The sequence below is a fragment of the Zootermopsis nevadensis genome, unplaced genomic scaffold (genome assembly GCF_977971745.1).
Source record: "Zootermopsis nevadensis isolate Lab colony 2312 unplaced genomic scaffold, Znev_1.0 Znev_ptg000001l, whole genome shotgun sequence".
Lineage (NCBI taxonomy): Eukaryota > Metazoa > Arthropoda > Insecta > Blattodea > Termopsidae > Zootermopsis > Zootermopsis nevadensis.
In genome coordinates this window covers 17,622,524-17,649,650 of record NW_028259133.1, presented here as the reverse complement: position 1 = coordinate 17,649,650, position 27,127 = coordinate 17,622,524, and the positions used below count along the sequence as shown (strand labels likewise).

General features: G+C 40.8%; 1 protein-coding gene across 4 annotated transcripts in view; it reads left to right on the top strand.

Moving 5' to 3' along the window:
- Positions 1 to 317: 317 nt before the first annotated feature.
- The window catches only part of IP3K2 (Inositol 1,4,5-triphosphate kinase 2), a 176,410-nt gene continuing 149,600 nt past the window's right edge, over positions 318 to 27,127 (top strand). The window contains exons 1-2 of one of the 4 annotated variants that reach the window (XR_002543275.2): positions 318 to 461; positions 11,357 to 14,270. Coding sequence is in view for 3 of the 4 variants with exons in the window: in XM_022065647.2 (XP_021921339.1) it covers positions 397 to 461; positions 11,357 to 14,270 (2,979 nt within the window). In the remaining variant the exon portion in view is untranslated. Of the gene's footprint in view, positions 462 to 873; positions 1,317 to 7,488; positions 7,521 to 11,356; positions 14,271 to 27,127 lie in introns of those variants that run through there. The other 3 variants (XM_022065647.2, XM_022065649.2, XM_022065648.2) reach the window with 3 other exon arrangements.

Sequence of the window (27,127 nt, the reverse complement as noted above, 5' to 3'; positions counted from 1 at the left end):
TTAGTAGCTATAAGAATTATGGTTAGGTGAAACAGTGCCAGATTTTGACATCCTTGGGCCTAAGTTTTGTCGAGTTTGAAAGGCTTGGTAAAATATATACACAAGTAGCTGGAAGGGCAATGTAAATTATAATTGTTATTTTTGATAATAATTCGAGGCAATGTCATAAGTTAAAAGAAATTGCTCAGCGCAATGAAATAATTGGTCTTGAGCTACAACTCATTGAATTTGGAACATTAACATGAAGTGCAATTAAGACATCGAATGGCGAATGGTATGACGGAATGAGGCGTGGGGTGGGGGAAACAGCACGTCGTGGAATAACCAGTTGTCAGTTCGAACGGCCTCGTTGTGGTCGATGTCTCGTCAGTTCTTTCATCTGTTCCAGATTCCGCGATGCTCACTTGTTTGCATGGTGGGCTGAAACGCGGTTTCTTTTTGCACGCAAAAAAAACAGTGAAGTATGCGAAATTTGTTTCTTTTCTTAAATTTTGAACAAAACTGTAATACTACTTTAGTGACATGTTTAATGTTGCAGTGCTTGATGCGGTTAAATGTTAATAATTTAAGCTTTGAATTGATTAAAGATAGTAAATGTGCGCGAGTTCTTGATTCAAGTGGTACAATTTGTTTGTGATACGGTGTACTGGAAGTTACACTAGGGAGAAGATAATTAAAGTATGTTTCCTGAAACTAGACCTTAATAATACGTAAATGTATTACACGTAATAGTTGTGTGCCGGTTTTGCTTCTAACCACGTATAGTTGTCACCGTAAACAGTGAAGGAAGTTTTTGTTATGCTGTGCGGTACACATATCAGAGTTAAACTCAAGACTCCAGTAATTACGACACATATTTTTAAGGTGTGTGGTTGTAGTGTTATACTTTAAAAAATAAGTATCCTTCGGATAAACCATTTACGTTTGTAGTTAACGGTGATATATTCCGCTGTCTTACAATTTATATCCGTTAAGGCCAAACTTTTATATCGTTCCATGATTTTGTCATCTGTTTCGAACATTGGAATTTGCGTCCCCTTCAACCGTGGGTTTCTAACATTGGTTCTTCTTACTTCAAAAATTTCAACACAGTGCCCCATTCTACCGCAGTTTAAAGTTTTCGCCTTCTGCTGTGGTCAGTGTTGCGTTGCTACCCCATACGATGATGATGTGAATGAAGTGACAAGGATGCCCAAAGTGAAGCGAATTTCATCACGTGAATGTTTGTCCAGCGTCGGTTAGCTCGTGGATTATGCCACGAGAATTATACTTGCACAGAACAGCTGCTAGACCGATAATCAGCTCAGGATGGAGTGGTGAGTACAGATTAATAACGTAGCATGCAGTGGGTACGTAGTACCACCCTTATCCAGCTAAAATGTGTAAAAGGATGAGCAGATTTGAAACATCCACTCAGCCGAGGTTAGTAGAAGTTGGCGGAAATTATTTTCATTCATCAAAGTTCACTTTCAAACACCTTAAATTTCAAACCCGTAGTAAATAACTTAAGATTTAGCTATTCGCTTCATGTTTCTCTCTCTCTCTCTCTCCACAGCTTTCGAACTAACGAACATGTTTGTGGTAAATTGTAGTGCAGTAGACCGGCCCTAAATTTCCTCGAGACCCTTTTCCAGGGTAATTTTATTTATTTTAATGACTAATTTACGTCAGGTCACAACATATAGTACGTGTATCCCAGTTTGGAAATGATTCGAAATATTTTAAATTGTTGCCTTGTTAGCGTGCTAATTAACCGTTTGATCTCACGTGTCCATAACATAATTTATATTGAAGATGGAGGAATATTTATGTATAACTGTTGATAGACAGAGGGGTACATTCTCCTGCTGGCCTTTGGAACACCAAATAAATCCAAATGGAGAACGTAATATCTCGTGTACAGCATGCAGGTAATGGACCGTACTCAGTATATGCAAATGTCAATTATGGCATCTGCTTGTTGGCCTTCGTGACGACACAACAGGAGACATGGAGGACTTCGTTTGATTCACTGCGGAATTGACTATTAGTGATGCTGCTGTTGTCAACGGATCTAGCGCATAGCAAGTTATCAAGATCCGTGACCTTAAGAAGTCGGAAGATATGACTGTTGGATGAGATTATTCTTGGCTCGTCTCGCATTTGTAGATAAACAGATTTAACAGTCCATTCCAGATCAAGAGATTCGAAAAGTGGGGTTAATATATCTCAACCGGTGGTGAAGGAACAGCTAACCGGTCTTAAGCTAATTCAGGACTTCAGTGCAAAAAGCGGATAACTAAAAATGACTAAATAATGCTGTTAGATATTAAAATTATTAAAACATCAGAACAAGTAGCTTGATCTTGTGGTGTAAGAGACGTATCAATTTCTACTGTTGTCAAAGCAATGTAAATAGTATGATTACATACGGTACTGAATATTTAAAAAAAATTAGTCCCTCCTGGAAAAATATAGAATGTCACTTGTTTCCGTTTTATACCAACCCGAAAATTCTATTAGTGACCGCCAGAACTATGGCAGGACCGAACGTCAAATTTGGTGGATTTCTGGCTAATTGTTACACCAATTTGCTCAAATTTAATTGCAGTCGTCCGTTGTGGCTCTGTAAATGGAAGGATTTAAAGAATAATCCGGTTTTTGTGTCTTATATTGCATTATCATCAGTCTTGTGTCACGGGGTTAAAGTGCACTGTTATTGTTTACGTTACTTATGAAGCGTATTAAAGATGTATGTAGGAGATTAGTCTAATATATACGTAGTTATGAGCATTAAATGAACGTGTGACATAAGAAGTAAACAATTTATTTATTTCAGAACTGTGTATCTTAAGAAAACTCAGGACGAGGAGCGAGTAGTCTGGTTAATCAAATATCAAAATGTTTCAGGTTTCAGGAAGTAACTGCAGATTACATTAATGGAAAAATCTCATTAACTTTGGTAGAAAAACACGAAGATTAAGCCTTACACTTTGCAAGTCTTCTCACTAGACATTAATTTAAAACAATGATACTCTTTCGCAATGATTATTCTTTTCGTGCTGCCAAGCATGGCTAGAATATGCGTAATATATAATTATGCGTCTTAATTATTCCTAATTTGAAGGACGTAATAGTATTGAACAGCTAAACACACTGTCGTGCAGAGGATTCACCTTGGTAGTTTTGAACACTGACCTAGATCCCTCAGAAAGAGACCACCACCACCGTTCATGAATGGATTTCTTATGCTGTTTCGTGTCCTCTTATCACCGAGTTGTACTTCAACTTAATTTACAGCTCTGCTTGTTGTCCATGTGCGTTAAATACAATCAGTCCCCGCTTTATGACGATTTTCAGTATAAAATTCGACTCATACTAACAGCAGTATCGAAGCGAATACCTTCATCTTCGCTCGTCATCCGAACGTGCTGTCACTCATCCGAGTTCTTCCGGACAAAGCCGAACACGTATTAAAAAAACGCACGTAATTATATTTTCTTAAAAAATATTTTTGTAGTACATGTTTTTATCTGACATGTTTCCGTTACCTGTGTGTTTCATTTCAGGGAACACAAATTTTGATTTATAATTATTTTGGTCATTTTCTGTAGTTCGGGAACGTAACTCCAATTTTAACACTGCGCTTATGGGATATAGCGACTCGCTTTGCGAACTGTGTCTATTATCTACACGTAATTGCGGGGACTGCCTGAGAGGAACAAGGGCGCATTCTTGCACGCTTGAAGCATCAAATGACCTGCTAACATATCTCATCGTGTGTCCACGTCGATCTGATGACGGAGTTTGCTGTTAAAGCCACGTGTTCAGAAATGTGAAGGGAAGGTCCCACTTTGAAGACTTACGCGTAGTTATATTGGATGTTATTAAAATGGATCGTACAAAAATAGGGTTGGTGATGTGGAATTGATTCATCTGGCCAAGGATATGGTACAGGGTGAGGTTGCTTTGAAGCCAAAACGAACCTTGGGTTTGCATGGGAGGAAGGGGTTTTCATGAATAATTGAACGATTAGGTGTGTTGCATTTTCAAGGACACTGCTTCATGGAGTTAGTTATGGATCGGTAGTATTCATTATCCTCTGTATTAATGTATTATCAGTTAATATTTAAGAGGATTATAGTAGGAAAAACTGAAAGAAATATAAACTTCTGAGATTTAGGCACAGATAGGTAAAAAACTGAAATTGATCTTTAAAGAAACTGGGTGTAAGAATGGGGACTGGATTTAAGTGGCCATGGATATACTCAATTGATGGTCTCATGTAAACACATTAATATACTTCACATAAAAGGCGGGACATTTATTGACCAGTTGAGCGACTATCAGCTTCCCAGGAGGTACTGGTCCACGGCGACGTCTATATAAGTGCTGCACGATTTCTGCCATTCAAGATTAGTCATGTATTTAAAGTTTTTGTGAGTCAGTGTGTCGACTTTGATCGAGAAAAGTGAAGCAAGGCCAACTACTGAGGGATGCGTTTATTGGTGCAAGTCAGTTCAGGCAGTGCGTGGTCGTCGTAGCTGATCGTGATGACTTCACGTACAGAAAGAGAGAGCCATATTTTGGAACGGAAGCCCTGTTTCAAATTCAGGAGGTGTCGGGTTCAAATCTCGGCCCGGAGACCGGATATCCCGACTGAGGGTTTTACTAGTTATTGCCAGTTCCTTCGGTAAATTACGGAATTTTTTTAATAATGCTGTGGAATATAGGTAATATATTCGAATGTGATTAATTCACCTTCTGTTCTGAAGAATGCGCTCGTAATGATGACGCGACAGTGGTGTTGGATGACGGATGACGAGTGATTAAGGATGTATTGAATTATGGGTGGTACATGAAGAGTGGTGGTGGTCTGAGAATGACTGATTTGACGAATACAAACGATTGACGCCTGGAAAAGTTATATGATCGGTTAATGAATTATGCATGGCGGATTGACAGTATGGCTATGCATAAATAATTTGATAAACTTTATGGCTTTCCTCGTGATATAGGGTAGATTGAAGCATTTAGGAAATGTAGGCAACTTCAGTTACACTCACTGCGTTATCTTGCCTCGTAATTTAACGCTAACCAGAAAATAATTATGTTTACACTCGTGAAGTGGTAGGAGGAGAAACTGTTAACTTACATAGGAGTATTAATTGGTGCGTATTATACCGTAGTCAAACAGGGGCATCGACGTGAATCTGTCTATTGTCGGTCTGTGCCGTAAAGACTCACGAAGAAATCTCAAGATGGCGGAGTTGCACTCTTAAGTGTACAGTTTATAAAAATGTTCAGAAAGTCAAATCGTTTGTGGAGGCAGGCCTAGAACGCTGGTCTTGTAATCCTGGGGTCTCGGGTTCGATTCCCGGCGGTCCCCGAATTTATAACTTGTGTTGGGCAAGGCCGTGGTCTAGGCAACACGGAGGTTTCCTCCGTGGCATCCCAACAATTACTCCATTCACACACAGAAGAAGGCAATGGCAAACCACTTCTGTATCATCTGCCAAGAACGTATATGAACAGGTCACAGTCCGAGAAAAGGATGGAAGGATCCTGTCCATATGGACCTGTCGGCAGACAGAACACTACAAATAAAACAAAAAAAATTAATCAACTTAAATATCTGCAGGCTTATCTTGATAGTTTCAAGTTGCAAAAATATTTATAAATGCGATTACCGAAGTCCGTGTTACAAATTCCTATGTTGACCAGAGCAAATTAAAGCGTCAAGTTATTTATTTAGAAATTAAAAATTAATTCGAGTACGTCATGGGGTTTTCTTCGTCTCCTTTCCTTACTGAACAAAGAAACTCGGGCTATGTTATGTCCACGGGTTTGTTTTCCGCTAATAACTTTTGTAGTAACTGACGGATTTTTATGGCATTTGGTACAAACATTATACGATATGCCAGTGAGATGCATTGCTGCAACTCCGACCGACTCTTCTGTGGTTTTCAGAAGACTTCGAGGGGAATAATTAGCCTTCTTGAGAAGCTGAGAGTTGATCACGTGCTCAAGGTATTACCGGAATTGTATGGAACTCGAAAGTTGACACTGTGTTCGTAACAGCCGGTCACTCGACCATATTCTGAGGTAGCTGATTCCGGTCCACACACACTCACATCCTATTTCTTTGTTAACTTTAAATTAAGAAGCCTATTATTCTTCCATCAGTGATAAAGGTTGTATATGTTGTCTGCGTAGCTCAATTGTCCCAAGCGTGTTACATTCACAATCCTGAGAAAATCTTTAAATCAGGCCACGATCGCTGCTTCCATCATCAGGGCGATGAGTAGGCTTCTACCAGATTACAATGCGCTACAAACCAGAAGACAGCCATCTGGTTACTCACTTTCGTGAAAACCTCAAATCCTACTTTCCGATAAATTTCACTGATAGTAACTCAAAATAGAACACATTTTATCTAACATTCGTACTTCAGCTGTAGGCCAACTGAACATTAATTATGCACTAAATCATTTTTGAGAAGCCTTTTAAGGATCCCGAAGGTTTTGTATTACCGTGTAAAAGAATCTGCCACTGGTCCTCATCCGAAGCCATTTCGACTTTCACCGATGTGTCTCGAGTGATCTCTTTCTTTCAAGTATTCCGACTAAAACTTTCCATGCATGCTGCTCGCAGCTCCTATATGTCCCTTTTTGATTTGGTCACACAAATAACACTGTAAAAACAGTAAATATCACGAAATTTCCCTTTTCGTATTTGTTCTGTGTTTCTGTTACTTCTCTTTCAGGACACAAATTCTTTGTAGAATCAAATTACCTTGTTAATATAAATGGCAAATACAAATATGTGTTGTATAAACTATGAAATTGGGAAAGTTTCTTCGGGGAAAAAGTTGTCAGTCGAACCACGGTTCCGGAGAATTTGACGTAAACACGTCTATACGGAAAGGAAGTTTACATATTGGCTTTATTCTAAATATTACCTTTATACATGCTTTAAAATTGAGATAAGTTTGATTAAGACATTGCTTATTTAACTTGAATTAGTTACGCTTAAGATGGGTCTGTGGTAGCTGAATGTAATGTAAAGTAATGTAATGTAATGTAAGGTAAGGTAAGGTAAGGTAATGTAAGGTAATGTAATGTAACTATGTAGGTAACCATTGTTGTTTATTTGTTGATAAACAGATGACGTTTCCAAGGTAACATAACAATGAAGTTACACTTTTTCGTTTCCCTTTTTCGTTACATTTTTGCCGAATGACACTGACCCTAAAATATAGACGTATTTACGTTAAAAAAACTGACCGGAGTTCGGCTGTCTCTGATTACCTGCAGGCATTGTTATTTGATTAAATAATGTTTTACGAGAACCTCGAGCAGTGGTAATTGACCTGAAATCCGTCTCATCTGGTCACCAAAGAGAGATTGGTGTCAGTTTCAGGAGCGTTGGCAGCCCTGGAGCTTGGAATGTTGTCACTAACGTCAGTCTCTTTCTCTGCTCGGGTCGTTATGACGTCAAACTCCGTAACTGGTCAAGGAACTTATGTTTAATAGTTCCAGGTAAAGCGCTTTCTCTGTACGTTAACTGTGCATTGTGCTGCAGATGCAATGCTGTGTCGGATGAGGGAGGAAGGAAAGACTTGTTTCTTCTACATTCGCGATCTCCGTTCAGGATGATATTAGGGCCACATGGCAGCCTGAATGCACTGGAACAAATCAAGTTGGTTTCTAATACGCCATGTATGACGCGTAAAGCTGTCTGTGCTGGCTGCGGTTTGAAATCCCGCAGATCGTGTGTTGTTTGGAAAAAAAGTGATCTGCTCAGTGAAGATTATTTTATCCTGGGTTGTTGCATCCGTGTACTGAGTTTCAGAGGTTTTTGATGCTTCCATCATCAGAGCACTCTATCGCCCTGAGAGGCTGATGTGTACATCCAAATAGAGAGGCTCTAATAATATAATTTCGGGGCACAAGCGGGCCCCAGGGCCCCTCCGACGGGACGTATTTGAACAAGTACGATACTTATTAAGCGGTTTGAGTAAAAATAAAATTTTGAATTTGGGTGACATGAAAATTATGCTGATTGTATTATTGCATTTAAAAGACTGATTATATATAATTGAATATATTATTATTTAGTAAAATTAAAAATTGTTACATTTTTATATTTTCGCCGTATCACCTATATTAATAACTGATTGATTTTGCTGTTACATTTAACTGTGCGTAAAATTGGTGTAATAAATAATTTAAAAACTTAATGCTGATAGAACAAAATTTTTCTTTGTCCAGGAAAGCTAATGTGCTAACTTTTAACTGTGCCATTTATAATTTTATAGTTTTTTACGCAGTTCATAGGAAGCAGCCTAGTTAGAACGAAGCTTGAATATGCCTGTGAATCTGTGATTTGTAATTCCTGTCACCATTGACTCCAACGGACTTGAAAGTATAGGGAGAAAGTTTGCCACTTTATGTTACCTCAGATTTTTTAAAAATCATAATTCATGCAATTAAAAGTATGTCATGGTTAGCTTAAAATTACATAACTTATAAGAGGAACTGCATTGTTTTGAGGTGTTATTTATAAGGAAAGTTTATATCGGTTTTTACCTGTAGAACCTTCATATTAGAGTACACATAAAGAACTTTTGAATCTTCAGAATTTTTATGTATTTTTTTTTCACATAGTAAATGTGTTCGCTGTTCGGTATTTGCAATTGAAATTTATAATAACGTTAACATGCTTGATGATAAATTCATTAATATTAATTTCCAATCTAATTTGGTCAATTGGTAATTAACATATTTCGTTACATTTGGTATTATTACAAAGTTATAGACTATATATTCTGACCTAATTAAATTAAATTTAATTATTTTGTAAAGAAAGGAAGCATACAATATTGGTCGTGGTCAGAAACGTTATAAGATGTTGACGGCTTTGTTTCCATTCGCTGGAAAAAATATTAGACAAAGCAAGCGTATATTATGCTGCCATCTACCCGCAGCGGTACTGGAACTACTACAAAATGATGGCAGCAGCTTCTACTAGGCGCTCAGTCGGTAACAACCATCGGACTTTTTTCAATTAATTCAGCCGGAACTGGTGGGCGGGGTTCGCCGGGCAAGCACATGCCTGAGACTCGTCGAACCTTGACATGGTTTCGCGGCCCCCCTACCACCACGGGAGGTGCAGGTGATCGCTGTGCATACCGCCAAACTAATTTGATACTTTTTAAAAAATGTGATCCATCTCATAGCATTCTCAATGATGATTAATTACCGCCAGTGAAACATATTTAATAGATTAATTTTTTGCAATCATATTGTTGCCTTACGTGTTTTGAGCAGAAAAGTGCACAACTAGTAGTTTTAATGTGAACAACCCATACACCGATTAAAGTGGTCATTAATTTTAACCGTACTAGTGTCCTACATGATTTTACGCAATGAAAGAAAAAAATATTTAAATAATGAAATATTTAAATTAGCAATGTTATGGTTGAAGAGAGAATACTTAATTCAGATATTGTATACAGTAATAGCTTTTATTTAAACGTATTGCCACCTGTTGAAGAGCAGATAGTAATTAGTAAATCAGTAACTTTCTCGTGTATATGCAGTAGCTTACCGCTAATTGTAAATTATCTATTTGTTAATACCATAACGCCAGATAATCTACGTTCTCTGTTTTTTTCTTATGAAGTTCTTCTCTTACTTAATTTTAAACGCCGTTTATAATGTTTAATACGTTGGGGAAGGTAAAGGATTAAACGAAATTATCTTAAATTGGGCACCAGAATTTCTCCACACCTGATGTAACTTCTACACAGTAAAGGCTTGTTCGCCAGAGACCCATTTTATGCATCATCGTAGAAGATGAATTTGATTTTGTGATAGGAATGACTTGGATGCATAATCTGCGTCTTACATTTCATGTTTCATGAAGTACGTGCCTAAAGAAAGGCTAATTGCTGACATTTTAAGATTCTATATACGGTCACTGGTGGGCCAGTGCACTGCGTTGCCAACTTAAATAAGTACTGTTAATGTATAATGTTGGACAGGTGTAAGCGTAAGGGATTTGGCAACATCACAGAGCCACAGCTGCATGTCTAGAGAGAATCGGTCTTTCCATCGCTTCTTTGGTGCCAAACTATAAATGTTTTGCATATGAAACGTGTTATATTTCCAATGTCATTACCCCACTCGACATGAACGATACGCAATTTCAGATAAGCTTCATCCTTCTTGTGTCATTACTCAAGTAACGAGAGGACATGACGACCCTCCTGGGTTTCTGCTCTTTCTATCACTGACCATTAAATGCGTTGTAGTCTGCGCAGTAGTTTTTGGTCGGTGGAGAAGCTGGCGGACGGGCCTACTCTGTGTACCTGAGGTGGCACGGTCAGTGTATTTCTTTTGTTTGGGCTCCTCGGTGCAGTCAGCACAAGTGACTCGCTCCTAGCCTTCCCCTTGAAAATTTCCACCGGCCAAAAACTACTGCTCCGACTATAACATCGCCTGAACACACAAGCGATTCAGTTGGAACATCAGCTATCATTCCGAGTTTTATAAATGTACTTTTTCAATTTATCGACAGATTTTTATAAATTCTGCAAATAAAGCAATGACATAAATTGAGGTTATGTGAGAAAAGTTCGTTGAGTAGGTTGTCTGGATCGGAGGGAGAAGGTAGAGTCGACTGAACAAAATTGTTTAATGATCAACTTCAACACGGACATATTTCGTTTTATGTTATTACGATGGCGAAATACATGAGGATTATATGAGCGGGCATGTAGCACGCAGGAGAGCGATAAGAAATGCTTACAAAGTTTTATCTAAATGTTAACTAAAGAGACAACTCTGATCGCCTAGGCCAGTGATTATCACCCCGAGGCCCCCTAATAGAACCTCTAGAGACAGTGGCAGTATTTCGAAACAAAAGTGTCTTGTTTTATCATTCGCAACAAATCGCACGTCCCTGTGCCATGTGAACTGTTATGATAAACATATCTACGTGGCAACAAGTAACTCTTGTCACATTTATATTAAGGTATTGTCCTCATATCGGTAATAACTTACGCTTCATTTGTGCTAGTTACTGTAGGTCAGGAAACAGCTTTACTTTGATTCCTCGATCCTGCCGCACAGTACAAAACGAAGTATCGCCAACCGCGGATTTTTACAGTTTTGCGAAATGCGGTCTGTGTCTTCCGATGACTTTCGGGCATTATGCATGAATTAGTAAGCGTGAAATTCATAAACACCTCGGGAAAGATCAAGGGTTGGAACCTCTTGGAAAATATAGATGCATGTAGAAGTGAAAATTAAAAATAAAATTAAGGCTGTAATTTGACAACTTTTGAAGTAGTTGCATTTTTGTTTTGCAGTGTTGCCGGTTTTTGGAGTAGTCGCCTGGAGGAGGGAGAACAAGTTCCATGGTCAGCTACGGCTTTCATTTCGGCAACAGAACGAGAGGGGCAGAAACAAGGACAAAATGGAGGAAATATATGCTCTAAAATGGCGCCTGCTGTGTCTCTACCGCCAACCTTTCCCACGAGGGGCTCCTATAGACGATACATGAATCATCTGATACGATCAAATTCTTCTGAAAAACTTAATGTTAATCCTTCTATAAAATCGGGAAATATTCCCGCAATGGTCAGTAAACATCCTGAATTGAGAGACAGTTTTTGTTCTGCATATAGTACGAAGCGAAATATTGAAACTACAGGTACAACGACCAACGATGTACGTAACGATTATAATTTAAATTTATGCAGCGCAGATTCGCTCTCCGTGAAACAGCCGGTCACTGCCGTTCCTGGTGGTGATCATAAGAACTACATTGTTAGTAATAGATTGTATAATTCAAGAACTGGCCACCACAAGTCGCTGGTATCGTTATCTCCACGAGTTGCCAGTGGCATGACGGGACCCGAGTTACAGACAAATGGTGTCGAAACAGATGGTGGGGTAGTTGTTGGCTATAAGGGTGACGCCTCTTTCCGCTCCTCCAGACACCCTTCAACGTCTGGAAGGGGCACGGCACACCAGTCCGATGCGGAAGTCGGAGAAACATTGTCCAGATATGAAAAATGTAGCATGAAGGAGATTAATAAGGCAAGGCAGCGAAAGACCGGGGCAATAGCGGCGGGAGGTCTGAGCTATTCAGCAGGGGCCAAACCGGAAGTTGTCGATAGAACAGAACAGACGTCAGCGGTGCTGCGTTTCCCTTGTGTAGAGAAACTGATTCACAAGTACACGGTCTTGATTGCTGAACACAAGGAACGCGCTCTGGCAGAGAAACAAGCGGGCATTCAGATCAGACCAAAGGAAAAGCAGGGAAATACAGAAAACCATTGTTCTCGTCAGCGTCGGGAACTTTCTAGCAGTTCCGCGAAACGGAAAACCGTGGAACTGCAGCAAAAACATTCATCGGAACATGTCGAAAGGGGGCCGAAAGGACAAGGAACTTCAGGGTGCAGTGACCTTAGTGGAGGTTTAGGCGTTTCGGAACATCTGCAATACCGCGAATACGTCATCGATTCGACACAACAAAGTGACGGTCACGAAGGGTCTACTGAACATTTGACAAAACGTCTACAACAATACCCCAACGAACCCGTAAATAATTCCACAGGACAACTGAAAATAAACGAATTTATAAATATTACAAAATTGAACAAAGAAGTGGATGTTAAGTGTCGTAGTGAACATCCAAGGATTAATTTGCACTGTAGCGACTGCCGTGTGACCAAGAATCTGGACGAAACAGGAGACAGTTCTGTAGATTCAGCGGAACATCTAAAACAAATGAACGCGTGTGACAGATCCATTGTTCACACGAACACCCATCCCCAAGAAGAAATAAAGGAAGACTCAGTGTACATCGCTCAGTCACAACAACGGAACAATGATGTTGGAGAAGAATCTAATCAGTTGCAACAGGTGTGTCCAGGAAACAACAAAGAGTTGGAACAAACTAACGATTCACTGACCTCAATGTTTATCAAGCCATCAGTCGACGTCACACGGAACATTAGCCACGTAGGTGGCACTACAATATCTGCCTCAGGAGACGAAGGTCGCCATAAATTGATGTTGCCAAGCTCTTCAAAGCGATCTGCGAGTCCGGCGTCAGACGAGGGCTGCTCTGTTGTGTCGCCACCCGAGAGCAGCCTGACTCCTTGCAGCAGCGAAGATGATATTGTCAAAAGTTTGGTGGAAAAGTCAAACGCCAGATGGACATGGCCACCTGCAAGTAATGACCACGATAGTGACTTTCAAGGTCAGGTGAACAGACATGAGTATGGAAGATGCATCAGCTCAGATTCTGCAGTATGTCTGTTGCCGAGTGATGACGAAAGGATGCGAATGAAGGACCCTAGGATTCAACGAAGAGAAAAGAATATTGATAGAAAAATTTTAGATTTTGCCAGTGCCGAAGACTCACCTTGTGATAAAGCTATGGTGTTTGATCCCAACGTGAACAAAGAATCGGGTATCGTATTTGATTTTGATAGCTTGAAATATATGTGGAGGTACGAACCTCGGAAAGATTCTGTCAGTAGACAAAGCAGTGTCGACAGTACAAATAATGGTGACTCTTGGTTTGAGGAAATGCGGAATCATACAAAGGAAGCAGTGTTTGATGATGTCTCTGATAGTGACGCAGAGAGGGAGAGATTTCTCGCCAGCGCCGGAGACTTCTGCTGGGATAGAAGTTCTGTGGAAACAAAGACAATTGGTTCTGATCTGGACGATTACAGAAATCGGGTTCCATCTTTTGCTAATTATGGATACCCCTGTAGATACAGACCGAGACAATTTAGGAAGCTGACGAGTATGATAAGCTGTGAAAGTGGAGTTGTTGAAGATGAAGTTAGCAGTAGAAAGAGTAGCACAACTGAAGGCGGTGAGAACCCTGATGACGACGAATATCTCGTCGAACTCAGACGCCAATCTGCACAAAGTTTCCAAACGGATGACGACGAATCGAATTCGAATCCACAGTACCGATATTGGAGGACTCCCTCAGTTGTAGTGAGCGATTATTCAGACGATGTTCCGTGCTTTACGTCGGTGACACTTGAAGAACTGGACCAGCTGAAAGATGTGTCTTGCTCGGAATGCACGAGTGCCGCTAGTTCTGTGAGTGGAAGTGTGAGTGTTGTGGATACGGAATACGCTCTCAGGACTCCGGAGAGGAAGGCGTCTGATTGCAGCACGTGCAGCACTTTGAGTGGAGACGAAGACGTCAGCTGTGACGCGCTCCTGCAGCCCGTGAGGACAACGCAAAAGGTAGGAGAGAAAGTTTGCTTTGTCGGTTCTGTATTTCGCACGTCGTCGAATTTGTTGGTTCGAGAGTGGCGTGGGAGATATTAGTAAAAATATCGGCAGCAGCTGAGACATTACTCGCTTTTTATGGAACTCGAAGGCCAACGGTGTCTACCCTGAGCCCGATGAAACCAGTTCATATCGTCCAACCCCATTTCCCTATGTCTTCCGAGTGGTTTGTACCTTTCAGGCTTTCAACCCAAAATTTTGTACGCATTTCTTATCTTCTCTATGCATCCTGTATGCCCGTACGTGTCATCCCGGATTGTCGATTTGTTTCTCTAGTACGATAGAAAATATTTATCTAGCACATTGTCGGAAGAATTGTTTAGACACGGTTCGCCTCGTGAAGGAAACATTCCGACTGAAACAATGGCTTAAGTCGTTAAGTGAAATCCAAATCGCTGAATATAAAGAAGGGAGCTTTTGGTGTTATTGGGTTCTGTTCTGCAGATTGAGTTTAAAACCACAACTTCCGTTTTCCTGTAGCCAACTGATAAATTCGTTAACGACTTTATCCGTTGTGTGCTTGACAGAATTGTTGAATTGTACGCACTATAATAACAATAAAAAATATACTTACTTCTAATGGGATGATGAATTATGTTGTGCATTAACGGACTAAGAGCCAATTTCTGGTTTGATTGTGTGCATGTAGAAATTATTTTAATGGAGAACAGTCACGCCCAGAAATGGAAACATGGAAAAAGGTGTAATATGGAGCAAAAAGAAGGCAAGAGATGAAGAAGATTCCAAGTACGAGTGATAACTGTTGTGCGGGACTGCATACGATAAATTAGGAGGCCTTGAACAACGCCTCTATATACAGCGAAATAAATATTCTGATTATTGCATCGGGAGAACATTTGGAAATTACTGCCGAATTCATGTGGATGGCAAGGATGCCTTATCTTAGCGTACAAATGCCAGATGTTGGCTAATGTAAATTCAGACACGGCATCGGTTCAGCTGTTTATGTATATGATCTATTTATTATTTATTATTTATTTAGTGTTCTGTCTGACGACAGGTCCATATGAACAGGATCCTTCCATCCTTTTCTCGGACTGGGACCTGTTCATATACGTTCTTGGCAGATGATCCAGAAGTGGTTTGCCATTGCCTTCTTCTGTGTGTGAATGGAGTAATTGTTGGGATGCCACGGAGAAACCGGGGAAGCCCCCGGAGTAAAACTCCGTGTTGCCTAGACCATGGCCTTGCCCAACACAAGTTATAAATTCGGGCACCGCCGGGAATCGAACCCGAGACCCCCAGGATTACAAGGCCAGCGTTCTAACCGCCAGACCACCTCATCTTATTATTATTTAGTGTTCTGTCTGAGGACAGGTCCATATGAACAGGATCCTTCCATCCTTTTCTCGGACTGGGACCTGTTCATATACGTTCTTGGCAGATGATCCAGAAGTGGTTTGCCATTGCCTTCTTCTGTGTGTGAATGGAGTAATTGTTGGGATGCCACGGAGAAACCGTCTGTTATCAGGTGATAAAGTAGTTGGCGTACTAGCCTAATTTCAAAGGTTCTGGGTTTGATTCTAACCGTCGCCAGTGAACTTACAGACGTAATCGAGTTCATAACTGTCAGTATTTCGTAAATAAAGTCGGTAATGACAACGGGAGTAAACTCAAGTCTCGTGTATCAAGTAAACCGTAGAAAATTGTCCAGTGTATGTTTTAATAGTGACGTAATGAATCAACCGTGTTCAGAAATCTTGGGTGTTTTTATAAGGCTAAATGATGAGATGACGCTTAAAGTATTTCATTTAAGGCTGGTTTTCTTACAAAGACAGGGAGGTTAGGATGAGAATGTAGGTTATAACAGTCGGAAACTTTAGCCTCATCTTGAAATTCATTGATAATTTCATTAAAAGTTAAGCAGTGTGAGTGAAAATAACGCATAGCGACACATTCAGAACTTTTGATACAGATTTGAAATTTTCACTGCCGTGAAGATGGAGGAAAAATATTTCTCCGAAACGACGGTACACATCGAGTCCATACGACGTCACAACCCAGAAGACAACTTTCGACGAGTTTATTCGTGGTAAGAAAACGCGATAAGAGTTCATATTCGATACCTGTTTCTATTACTGAAGTAATCTTACAGAAATGAATAACGCTCGTGTTATAAATAATGTGATATTATTATTGTTTATTTAAGATAATGTGTGTTCCTCTCCATATCACACTCACAGGTGTCACAACGGAGTGGGACGAAGGTTCACCTATGAAAATATTTGTTGCTCCTTCCCAGTTCCTCGTTTCAAAACAAATAACACTGGCATAAATTTAGACACAGCATCCGTGCGCCTACTTACGTGTATAATTCACTGAAGCAAATTGGTAGTTACTACAAAACATTACCACAAAAACACATAATTAACGTGTCTCTGAGATCGATGGTTAATTTCGTTGTGACTGAGAAGTGTCTTTGGTATCTCTAACTTCTTAGCAGATCAACAGCAGAGCACAAGAGAATAAATTATTTAGTGTAGCGTCGAATGAAAATATGGAATTTGGTAGGAATTATACTTGATTTACCTGTTTAGAATGAGCCAAATATTAAATAAATTAGTTTTACAACGGACCAAAGGCCTCCACCCTCAGTCAGACTCTGGCAAGTGACCGGAAGACACGGAATTGGAGGAGTTGAAAGAAAAGTTTTCCGAGTCTTTCAATTTAGAAACTTCTCATCCCTTAGTCATGAATATTATTTATTTTTAATATATTTAACGACCTTTATCAGTATCTAGTCAGGAAATAAACAACTATGCAAATATTCAACACGACATTCACATAATATTTCTCCAAGATCCATTTTAAAATTCTCCTCACAGTTTTGTCTAGGTCTCCGAAGTGGTTTTTTTTTGCCTTCAGGTTTTCCGACTGAAATTGTATATAATCTCTCGCTAATCGTATTATGTCGTCATTGATATCTGATGAAGAATACAAATTTTGAAGTTCTCGTATGTGATTTCCTACATGATCCTGTTAACGTCTTCTTTATCAGGTTCAGACATTTTTCTCTTATGGGAGCAATTCTATGCTACAGACTCATACCACGAAGAAACTGGACAGAGGGAAATTTTGAACACGTACACTCTCTCTCTCTCTACAAAATATCTGCAACATTGAGCGTTTTCACACACCGGAACTCGGCCCCTTTGTGCGTTGTTAATGTCGTCATTATTTTTCTGTTTGTATCGTTGTAAAACACCTGTGAGCCTATTTATCAAAGTCAGGTCAAGATTTAAAACGCGTTTTTCTACCGAACACGTGGAGGGTTGCTTGAGAATCGCAACCGAAGATTAAAACCTGGTAGTGAAGTGAAACATTGCTCAACATAAAGCGGTGCTATATATCTAACTAATAACTGGTTCTCTTAAAGAATAGTATTGAGAAACATCTGGACCTGTTTGTAGCAGTAGGCCTCTTTTTCACAGGGGCGTTTTTAATAAACTGCCGTGGCGTCTCAACAAATTGCCCTCATTTATATTCTTGCTACCCGCGAGTCGGATTAAAAGGTGAATTTGGTCCCAGCTCTGTAAGAGCTTGACAATTCATACCGTATAATTCAAACCAGGAAGCGATCGACTCTTATTAGGTTAATGCACGGCGCTGGAAGACCAACACAAAAGAGTTGAATGTGTATCGTAAAAAAATTGAAGGTATTGAACGTTTGGCCGAGCGACCGAAGTTCCATACAACACGTCAAACTATAAACTGTAGAACTAATTTACGGATTCTCCTAATAAACCTTGACACGGGAAAATGAGACAGCTACACGCACCGTCGCGTGTAGTTAATTTAAATCTGAAGCTGCCTGAGAAGTTTGACTTTTACCATCAGCGAGCTGTAGCTCTGTTCGGCAGAAGAGTGTAGTGGAATACAACACGAAGAGGCTTTGACGTCAGAAGAGTGATCAGACATCCAGCCCACGTTGTTGTTAACAAGAACTCATGAGGCCATGAGCGTTCCTTGGACCAGTGTTCCATGGAACTCGAAACTGGAGATGATCGTTTTCGTGATATCAATCGGATAGGAAGTTAGCTGTATTTAAAGCCGATTTGAACGGTGATAGTAGATCAAAAACCCTGTCTCTGCCAGTAAATTGAATCAATATTGTTCCACCCGTGTCTAGGCATTCCTAAGTCCAGTGGTAACTATATGTTCCACCTGCTTCAACAATCAGTAGCTCTTCATTTTGGGAAAAAAGAGAGGTTTTGTATGGTTGTTACTTTAAAAAGATATTTCCTTGAACAGCGTTAACCATTTGATCTTCGTAACGGTGGTGTGTTGTTTTCTTTGCGGTACGGACTAATTAACTAACTACATGGCTTACCGAACCCGAAGGTTCATAACCGAATTAACCAAAACCCTCCATCAGACCCTGCCCTGGGCCAATAAAATCCAGTTTCCTTCAACTCCTATCTCCCATAGATCCCGCCTGAGATTATCCTCCCATCTACGTCTAGGTCTTCCCAGCGGTCTCTTCCCCTCAGGCTTCCCAAGTAGTGGACCCAACCAACCAAACGGCTTACGGAACCCGAAGGTTCATCACCGAATTAACCAAAGCCCTCCACCGGACCCTGTCCTGGGCCAACAAAATCCAGTCTCCTTCAACTCCTATCTCCCATAGATTATCCTCCCATCTACGTCTAGGTCTCCCCAGAGGTATCTTCCCCTCAGGCTTCCCAAATAGAGGACCCAACCAACCAGATGGCTTCCTGAACCCGAAGGTTCATCACCGAATTAACCAAAGCCCTCCACCGGACCCTGTCATGGGCCAACAAAATCCAGTCTCCTTCAACTCCTATCTCCCATAGATCCCGCCTGAAATTATCCTCCCATCTACGTCTAGGTCTCCCCAGCGGTCTCTTCCCCTCAGGCTTCCCAAGTAGTGGACCCAACCAACCAAACGGCTTACGGAACCCGAAGGTTCATCACCGAATTAACCAAAGCCCTCCACCGGACCCTGTCCTGGGCCGACAAAACCCAGTCTCCTCCAACACCTATCTCCCGTAGATCCCGCCTGAGATTATCCTCCCATCTACGTCTAGGTCTCTCCAGCGGTCTCTTCCCCTCAGAAGATACTGTACGTTCCATGTGCGATAAAATTTTCCCATTAGTCGTTCAGATATACATTTTCTTCGACACACCGTACACACGTAAAACTGGCATTAGTCGTTGACGTACGCAATACATCAACCTTCCTTTGAAAATGTCCCGTTAAAGTACTGACACACACCAGAGGTGCCTCAGTTGTTGCTAACTACAGACCTCTAATGCCTTTCCACGCGTTTGTCCTTGGTTCGTTTCCAGATAGGTTCAAGCGGATTTTACGTATAATGTATTCGAAAAAGACTGGTAAATACATTTGGGGAGGGGAAGTTTGAATACTCCCATTTATTAATTTGTTCATTCATTTCATGGTTCGAACTGTCACCAGCTTCAGCGACTCTAAACAACCACAACATCTGTTATAGTATAGTTACCCAATGAGCCAGTTAAAAAACTTGCTGCATATTCATTAACGTAACGATAGGATAATTGACATGCGCTGTTCGTGAGTTACATAATTCTGACAGGAGGTTTAATATTAGTGAAACCTGAAGACGAGAAAAAGTTCTCATCCTGTTCGTGCCTGACAGTTTCAGGTTCCGACATTTTATGGAAATCATGTTCTCGCTGTGGACATTCTTTTCATTCGTCTTCCATGCGATTTGTTAAAATGCGTCTTATAATAGGCGACATCCATGTTTACTCCCATCTCTGAGTCTCATAAAGTTTTAGGTTTAAACGACGCCTCTAAAATTAAAAACACACACGCACTTGTGTAAGAGAGAGAAGAAAAATCCTTTTGAACTTTAACCTTCGAAAACGAAATTAGTCTAAGTATTGTAAAAAAGTAAAGTTTGTCCCTCTACACGCCATGTAGGCGTTTGGGGTGAGTGGAGGTATAGCTCCTCTCTTCCTTGACCTCGGCACTAGATGGGGGTGAGTGGTCAGCATCACGCCCCGGCCGGCTTTACCCCCGGGAATGGACCCCGGTACCCATTGTAGAGGAGGCTGGGTGGGCCCCAGAGCCGGTCTGGACGCAGAGGCTAGAGGAAAAATCCTCTGCCCCCGTCGGGGATCGAACCCCAGTCGTCCAGCCCGTAGCTAGTCACTATACTGACTGAGCTATCCCGGCTTTAATCTAAGTAACATTTTTAACATTTTTTTCATAAAACATAACGCATTAACATTTTGAGGATCAGTTGGTTAATGCTGTTTAGTAAAATAATTTCTTTAATGAAGTCTTCTCGGGCTATCAGCCGTGTTAGATCAAATAATTTCTGTTTGCTCTGAGGATCATCTGAAACCCATTTTGCACTCCGTGGGCAAAATGCATAAATACTGATTGCTATCACAGCATTTGCTTTCGGGACTGAGAAAAACCAGGATACCCGGTCTTCGACCGAGTTTTGAACCTGGGATGTATTGAATATAAATTAGATACGACTGCATTTTTGAGGTTTCGATAATATCAAAGTTGACATCAGTTTGAGTGGGTGGATATGGACCGGATTAACGTGGTTCAAAACGGGACCAGCGAAGGGCATTTGCGAAACTGTAACTGCTGCCCTGAAGATGGAGGTAATACGTGCCTCCGAAACTTCGATAGTATGCAGCCCTCTAAAAGATCATGTGACGTCACAACTCTGAAGACCACTTCGACGGCAGTGTCGCTTTCATGATGGAGTTGGGTTTTCTCAATGAGAAGTCGTAGTTTATGGATGGATTACCAATAGCGACTGTAGGCTATAAACAGGCTAGAGGACAAAACGGGTGGAGAAATGTACGTCTGGTTCGGACTGATTTTATCACCAGACAGCTTACCTCATTGTCACCATCGTTGTTGCAATTTATTGTTAAACACCCTGTGAGCCGCCGTGCTCATAATGCGAGGTCACTCTTTGCGTCACTTGGAGTGAGCGAGACCACTCATTCTTATTTTTACAGCGGGCTTGATGGTCATTACCAACAATTTAAGCAACTATAATTTTGTTATTAACCTGTGAAATGCTAATGTTTTATTTAACTATGTTAATCGTTGTTTCATGTAGGCGAATAGGCCTGCAGTTTCAGTATTTTTTGTTTGTCCTGGTTACGGTATTGGCGAGGCTGATTAATGTTATTTTTACAGAAAGAAAAAAATGTCTGGTGTTGAGGCGTTTTTCAGACGTCACAAAAGACTCTCAGAATAGGTTAACAGATTCTGTATTTTGAATTCTCGTGATGGTACATTACATGTGCTGTTACTTGATTTATGGATTTTGCCTACCGTCTGATATTCTGAAAACCGCGATTTTCGAAAAGTGGATGTGTCCACCCTCAGGTGAAGAAAATTGGAAATAGCTGCTGATTTGGATCCGTTGTAAAGAGCGATTGTCGGTAACTGAGTCACTTCCTCACTCCCTACTTTTCCATATGAAGACGGAAATATCCAGTCAGCGAAACGTCATGTTGTTTTCTGAATACCAAATGATGAACAAAGCCCAGAAATCTCCCATTGCTTATTTGTAACATTTGCATTCCTGCTTGCCTTCAGATGGTTGTCAGATAAGGAACATGATCACATCGGAAGTAGGATGATGTCTTCGTAAACAGGTGTTTTAGAAACTGCATGAAGATTGTCAGTTCAATTCACAATTTCAATACGTATTCAGTATTGCCGAAATACTTTTCAGTTGAGGTCCGCAATGCAGGGTTTCGTACCAAATTTTCAAGCCCTTTCAGTTTAAGGGCAGTAATTCTGAAGTCGCTTATCTACGATTTTAAAATTGATTAAAATGAAACATAATTAAAGGCGATAAAACAAACATACAATTACGTAATGAAAGAGCGAAAATGCACAATTATATTACGTTACACATATTATATATTTATTATTGTAGAACACATTGCGCCTATCAGAACCTCTCTGAAGATGAACTGTTGTGTGAAGAAGTAGAATCTTCATGTAATTTAGCAATCGCCTGACCTTCGAAGGCTTTTGAATGAGACGGACGCAGGGCTTAGCCCTTTGAAGCAGGACAGAGGGGAGGATAGTAGAGAATCAGGAGCAAAGAGTGAATTAGGTGAGACCTCAGATTCTCATGGCGGCGGTAATGAAAATGATTGTCTTCTGGGATGTTGCGCTGTGTAGTCTGGTCGATATTTACGAACGTTTCAGAAGTCATACTGCCTCCGTCATCAGGGCGATGAGTATGAAGATTTCTGTCTTCTGGGTTGTTGCGCTGTGTAGTCTGGTCGATGTTTACACACGTTTCAGAGGTCATACTGCCTCCGTCATCAGGGCGATAAGTATGAAGATTTCTGTCTTCTGGGTTGTTGCGCTGTGTAGTCTGGTCGATGTTAGCCAACGTTTCAGAGGTCATACTGCCTCCGTCATCAGGGCGGTGAGTATGAAGATTTCTGTCTTCTGGGTTGTTGCGCTGTGTAGTCTGGTCGATGTTTGCCAACGTTTCAGAGGTCATACTGCCTCCGTCATCAGGGCGATGAGTATGAAGATTTCTGTCTTCTGGGTTGTTGCGCTGTGTAGTCTGGTCGATGTTTACCAACGTTTCAGAGGTCATACTGCCTCCGTCATCAGGGCGATGAGTATGAAGATTTCTGTCTTCTGGGTTGTTGCGCTGTGTAGTCTGGTCGATGTTTACCTACGTTTCAGAGGTCATACTGCCTCCGTCATCAGGGCGATGAGTATGAAGATTTCTGTCTTCTGGGTTGTTGCGCCGTGTAGTCTGGTCGATGTTTGCCAACGTTTCAGAGGTCATACTGCCTCCGTCATCAGGGCGATGAAGATTTCTGTCTTCTGGGTTGTTGCGCTGTGTAGTCTGGTCGATGTTTACCGACGTTTCAGAGGTCATACTGCCTTCGTCATCAGGGCGATCATACCTCGGGATTTCTGAGCGTGCCATTAGTTTGCCAAGAAGAACTCTGCTCCATGGAATTAGCTGAGTTCTCCTGGTTTAATTTAGTTTTCTACGACGTTTGGTGTATAATTTTACATTCGGGAATGTAGCTTAAATACTACGCAAAATGAGCCCATAGTCCATGTAGTTTATAATTTTATTTAATGAATCGTTTTGTTGAATTCTGTAAGCGTTTTCCGGTAGTTGGGATTGTAAATGAACTGAAATACCTAAAAGGGTATTGGTTTACGAACACTCATTCTGAAGCTGACGTGTCCCTGATGTTTCAAAGAATTGACGTTCTGCGATAGGACTTAAGACATTTGTTTGTTTTTTTCTGGTTGACATTACAACGAATTGACGGGCGTTAATATGCATTCACCTGTTTTTCCGCGTTGTAAAACACTGGACTACAATCCTACGCTTAAGTAGGCCATGAATGAGTAAGTACTAGTCTACAGTCTTCTGTTGCATTGTGTTGTTCTTATCTCGTTGAGTTGAAATGTGAATTGATAATCAATTAACCGCCGTGAGAACCTCAAATTTCATTTTTATTTCGCAGTCGTTTGGTCGGCTTCCTAATTTCGTTCGTTGTTCCGAGCAGCTAATCCGACTTGCAGGTAACGTGACAAAGAAACGACTCACGGACACGATAAATTCCACACAGAAATCAGCGTGTAGTGTGTGACATGTTAGTGGTGAATGCCCTGTAGTAAGTAATGTGCCTAACGAAAATATTGGCTTACTTGTTATGACGTCAGCAGATAGGGTGCCTGCGACCGTAGGCGTTGTACACTCACTGCTGAGAAAAAGTAGAGCCTCTGCTGTGATGATATATAAACAGACTGTACAGACCGAATTGAGCACTACGCCATGAAGACATACATGGTGATATAGCTCCACACATTCATAACATCAGCATTAGGAGATGAATACTGATCTTCACACCCCAGTCTCTTCGCCTCCACCCCCCCCACCCCCCCCAGAAAGAGATCCCGTAACTATTGGCTGGTCTAGCGGTTAGAACGCTGGCCTTGTAATCCTGGGGTCTCGGGTTCGATTCCCGGCGGTGCCCGAATTTATAACTTGTGTTGGGCAAGGCCGTGGTCTAGGCAACACGGAGTTTTCCTCCGGGGGCTTCCCCGGTTTCTCCGTGGCATCCCAACAATTACTCCATTCACACACAGAAGAAGGCAATGGCAAACCACTTCTGGATCATCTGCCAAGAACGTATATGAACAGGTCCCAGTCCGAGAAAAGGAAAGGATGGAAGGTTCCTGTTCATATGGACCTGTCGTCAGACAGAACACTAATAATAAAATAATAACAGTACTCCACGTCTATTATGGAGTTGTCCAAACCATAGCGGCTTTGGACAGTAAGGTGGTGTCTAGACAAGGACTAAATAGCTTTACTGCAGTCAGTATTAATTAATAATGAATTTTGCAGAATAAGACGACCCTGAGAGAATTTAATTGAATCTGGTTCAGCGGTTGCAAAATTTTTCTGTCAGGTGAATGCTTAGAGAAGTTGTCCAAATACGCTTTGCACCCAAAATATGTGTGGGTCTGGGCCTGAAAGGAACTCAAGATACTCATACACTAGAAGTGCTGTAAAATAAATTTAATATTTGACGAAACACTTAAAAAATTACAGGGCGATTCGAAGCTCTGATACAACACATAAGGAAGATGTTGGAGAGGTCATGTGGAGAAGGAAATATAAATAAAGTTTTCTCATATTCGCCACCGTTTCCGAGTTACGACGTTTTTACGTTGATGTCACTTTTATTATTGTGATTCACAAAATGTGATTTGTTGTGGTGAAAGACATTTTCGGTCGTCACTTCAGAGCACTTCTGTTTACAAGTCCATCAATAATGACTTTACGAAAACTGAATCAATGACGCTCTGAAGGGAACTGGTTTTCAACGCAGACGAAACTTCGAATTCATTTCAAATGCTTTGTAAGCACCGACCTAGCTAAATGTGGTTTTTTTATATCTGCTTGATAAAGAAATAGCTCTTAGTAATTAAAAATGGCAGTGATTTGTTGGTTTCCTTTTCCACCGGATGTTGGTCAACTCGTTGAGCGACTACATTTAATTATCGTGACAACGAGGAGCTTGTAGGGAGTCATTAATCCAAAGCCTTGCTTCGGACTTCTTACACGATGACGTATTTTGATTCAGTTTCGAGTTCTCGCTGCAAACTGAAACTTTGCTTTGTTGTTTGTAGTGTCAAGTGTCGATGCTATTTAATATATGCTGTATAAGCAACAGGTTGCAGAAGGACACGTACCTCGAGCTTGTACCACTTACCTGGTTTCGTCAATGTGGAAATCTATATCACAAAATTATCTTACTTGTTATAACGCTATCTGAAACTGTGTTTAGTCTGTGTCGCCACATCGTTTCTGCGGAAGAAGTTATCAGCTTGTTCAGGAAACAAACTTCTGTTCTGCGTACTTCAGGAAAGTACGTAAATTAAACGCTGAATGTTGTGATGTCGCTGTGTCTTTCTTCCTCTCCTTTTATTCTACCTTCGAAGGAATAAAATTTTGACGAAAGTTGTCTGGTAAAGTAGGCATACATTTTGGCAGGGCTTAGTGTCCATTAAATATAACCTATAAGTCTGAATGAAACTCGATGGAATATTTATTTTCTTCAGAAGAAAAGACGAAAGTTTCGTGCATTTCTTAAAATATAGAACCCATGTTGAATAATATTATTTAAGGAACTTCTTTGATGTCATGAATCTTCTTCTACTTCTATGGCTCTCCGGTCTGTATTCGGTCCATGGCCTCCTCAATTCTCCTCTTCCATTCGGTCCTCTGACAGATCCGTCTGTCCGAGGTTGAGGTCTCGAAACATCTACCTTTTTACGGTGCAAGGTTGTTAGCCTTGCGACCAAACCCCAACCTGGAGGACCAGGGTACCTGTCTTAGTCTGACCCCTCCCCCTAGGGAGGCCTTACCAGTAGCTCTTGGGGTCACTGAGGTACTCGAGCCCCACCACGACGACGACAAGGTGCAGGTACTATTGAGAGGGGTTGATGTCATGAATATTAAACGTAATAAAATTAGATACTGCTGTGTTTGAAAAATAAAAAGTATTTATATCTGAAATAAATGAACACTTAGGCTAGTTAATCATTCAAAATATCAAATAATGCATCTGTATATTCACTCGAAGCTGGAATGTTTGTTTCCAGTTTTGTTCTGCACGTGTAGAACAGCGTTACTGCGCAACCACTTGAGCGTGGAAAATGAAATAGCATTGACGTACGAGCGGCCAGCACTTATCGAAATGTGCTGATTAAACAATCAGTCTGGACTGGACACGCGGAGTAATCGTTTCCAGTATTGCACATGTTCCTTGCAGAAATATTATAAAATGAATGCATAATGGAGAATGTTGTGTCTAAACGATGGATTTTGATTATAGGCCTGTCTGGTTATGGGAGGGGCTCGGGGTGTGTGCACTAAAATTGGACAGGATAATTTAATTTTGATTTATCTGTTTATTGTAATCCTCATTTTATATTAATCTCGAATCGAACTTTTATCAATTTTTTTCTAAAAAAAATCGTTGATGTTGTAGAGTAATTTAAGATTCGAGTCTACAACTTTTAAAACTTTATTTTTCCGTGTTAATTATATTTAATTGGATACAAATGAAATAATTTCTGACTCTGCATGCCTCGGTATTTGGTTTTTGTTCTATATCACGGGGCCCAGTGGAGTAGTCATAGGTGGACAGACTGCCGGTGTTTTTGGGGCAGCTTATTTTCCCAGGTCGTTGGTGTCAACCCACAAGTCCATGTGGAGTCACCCAAGGGACCAACA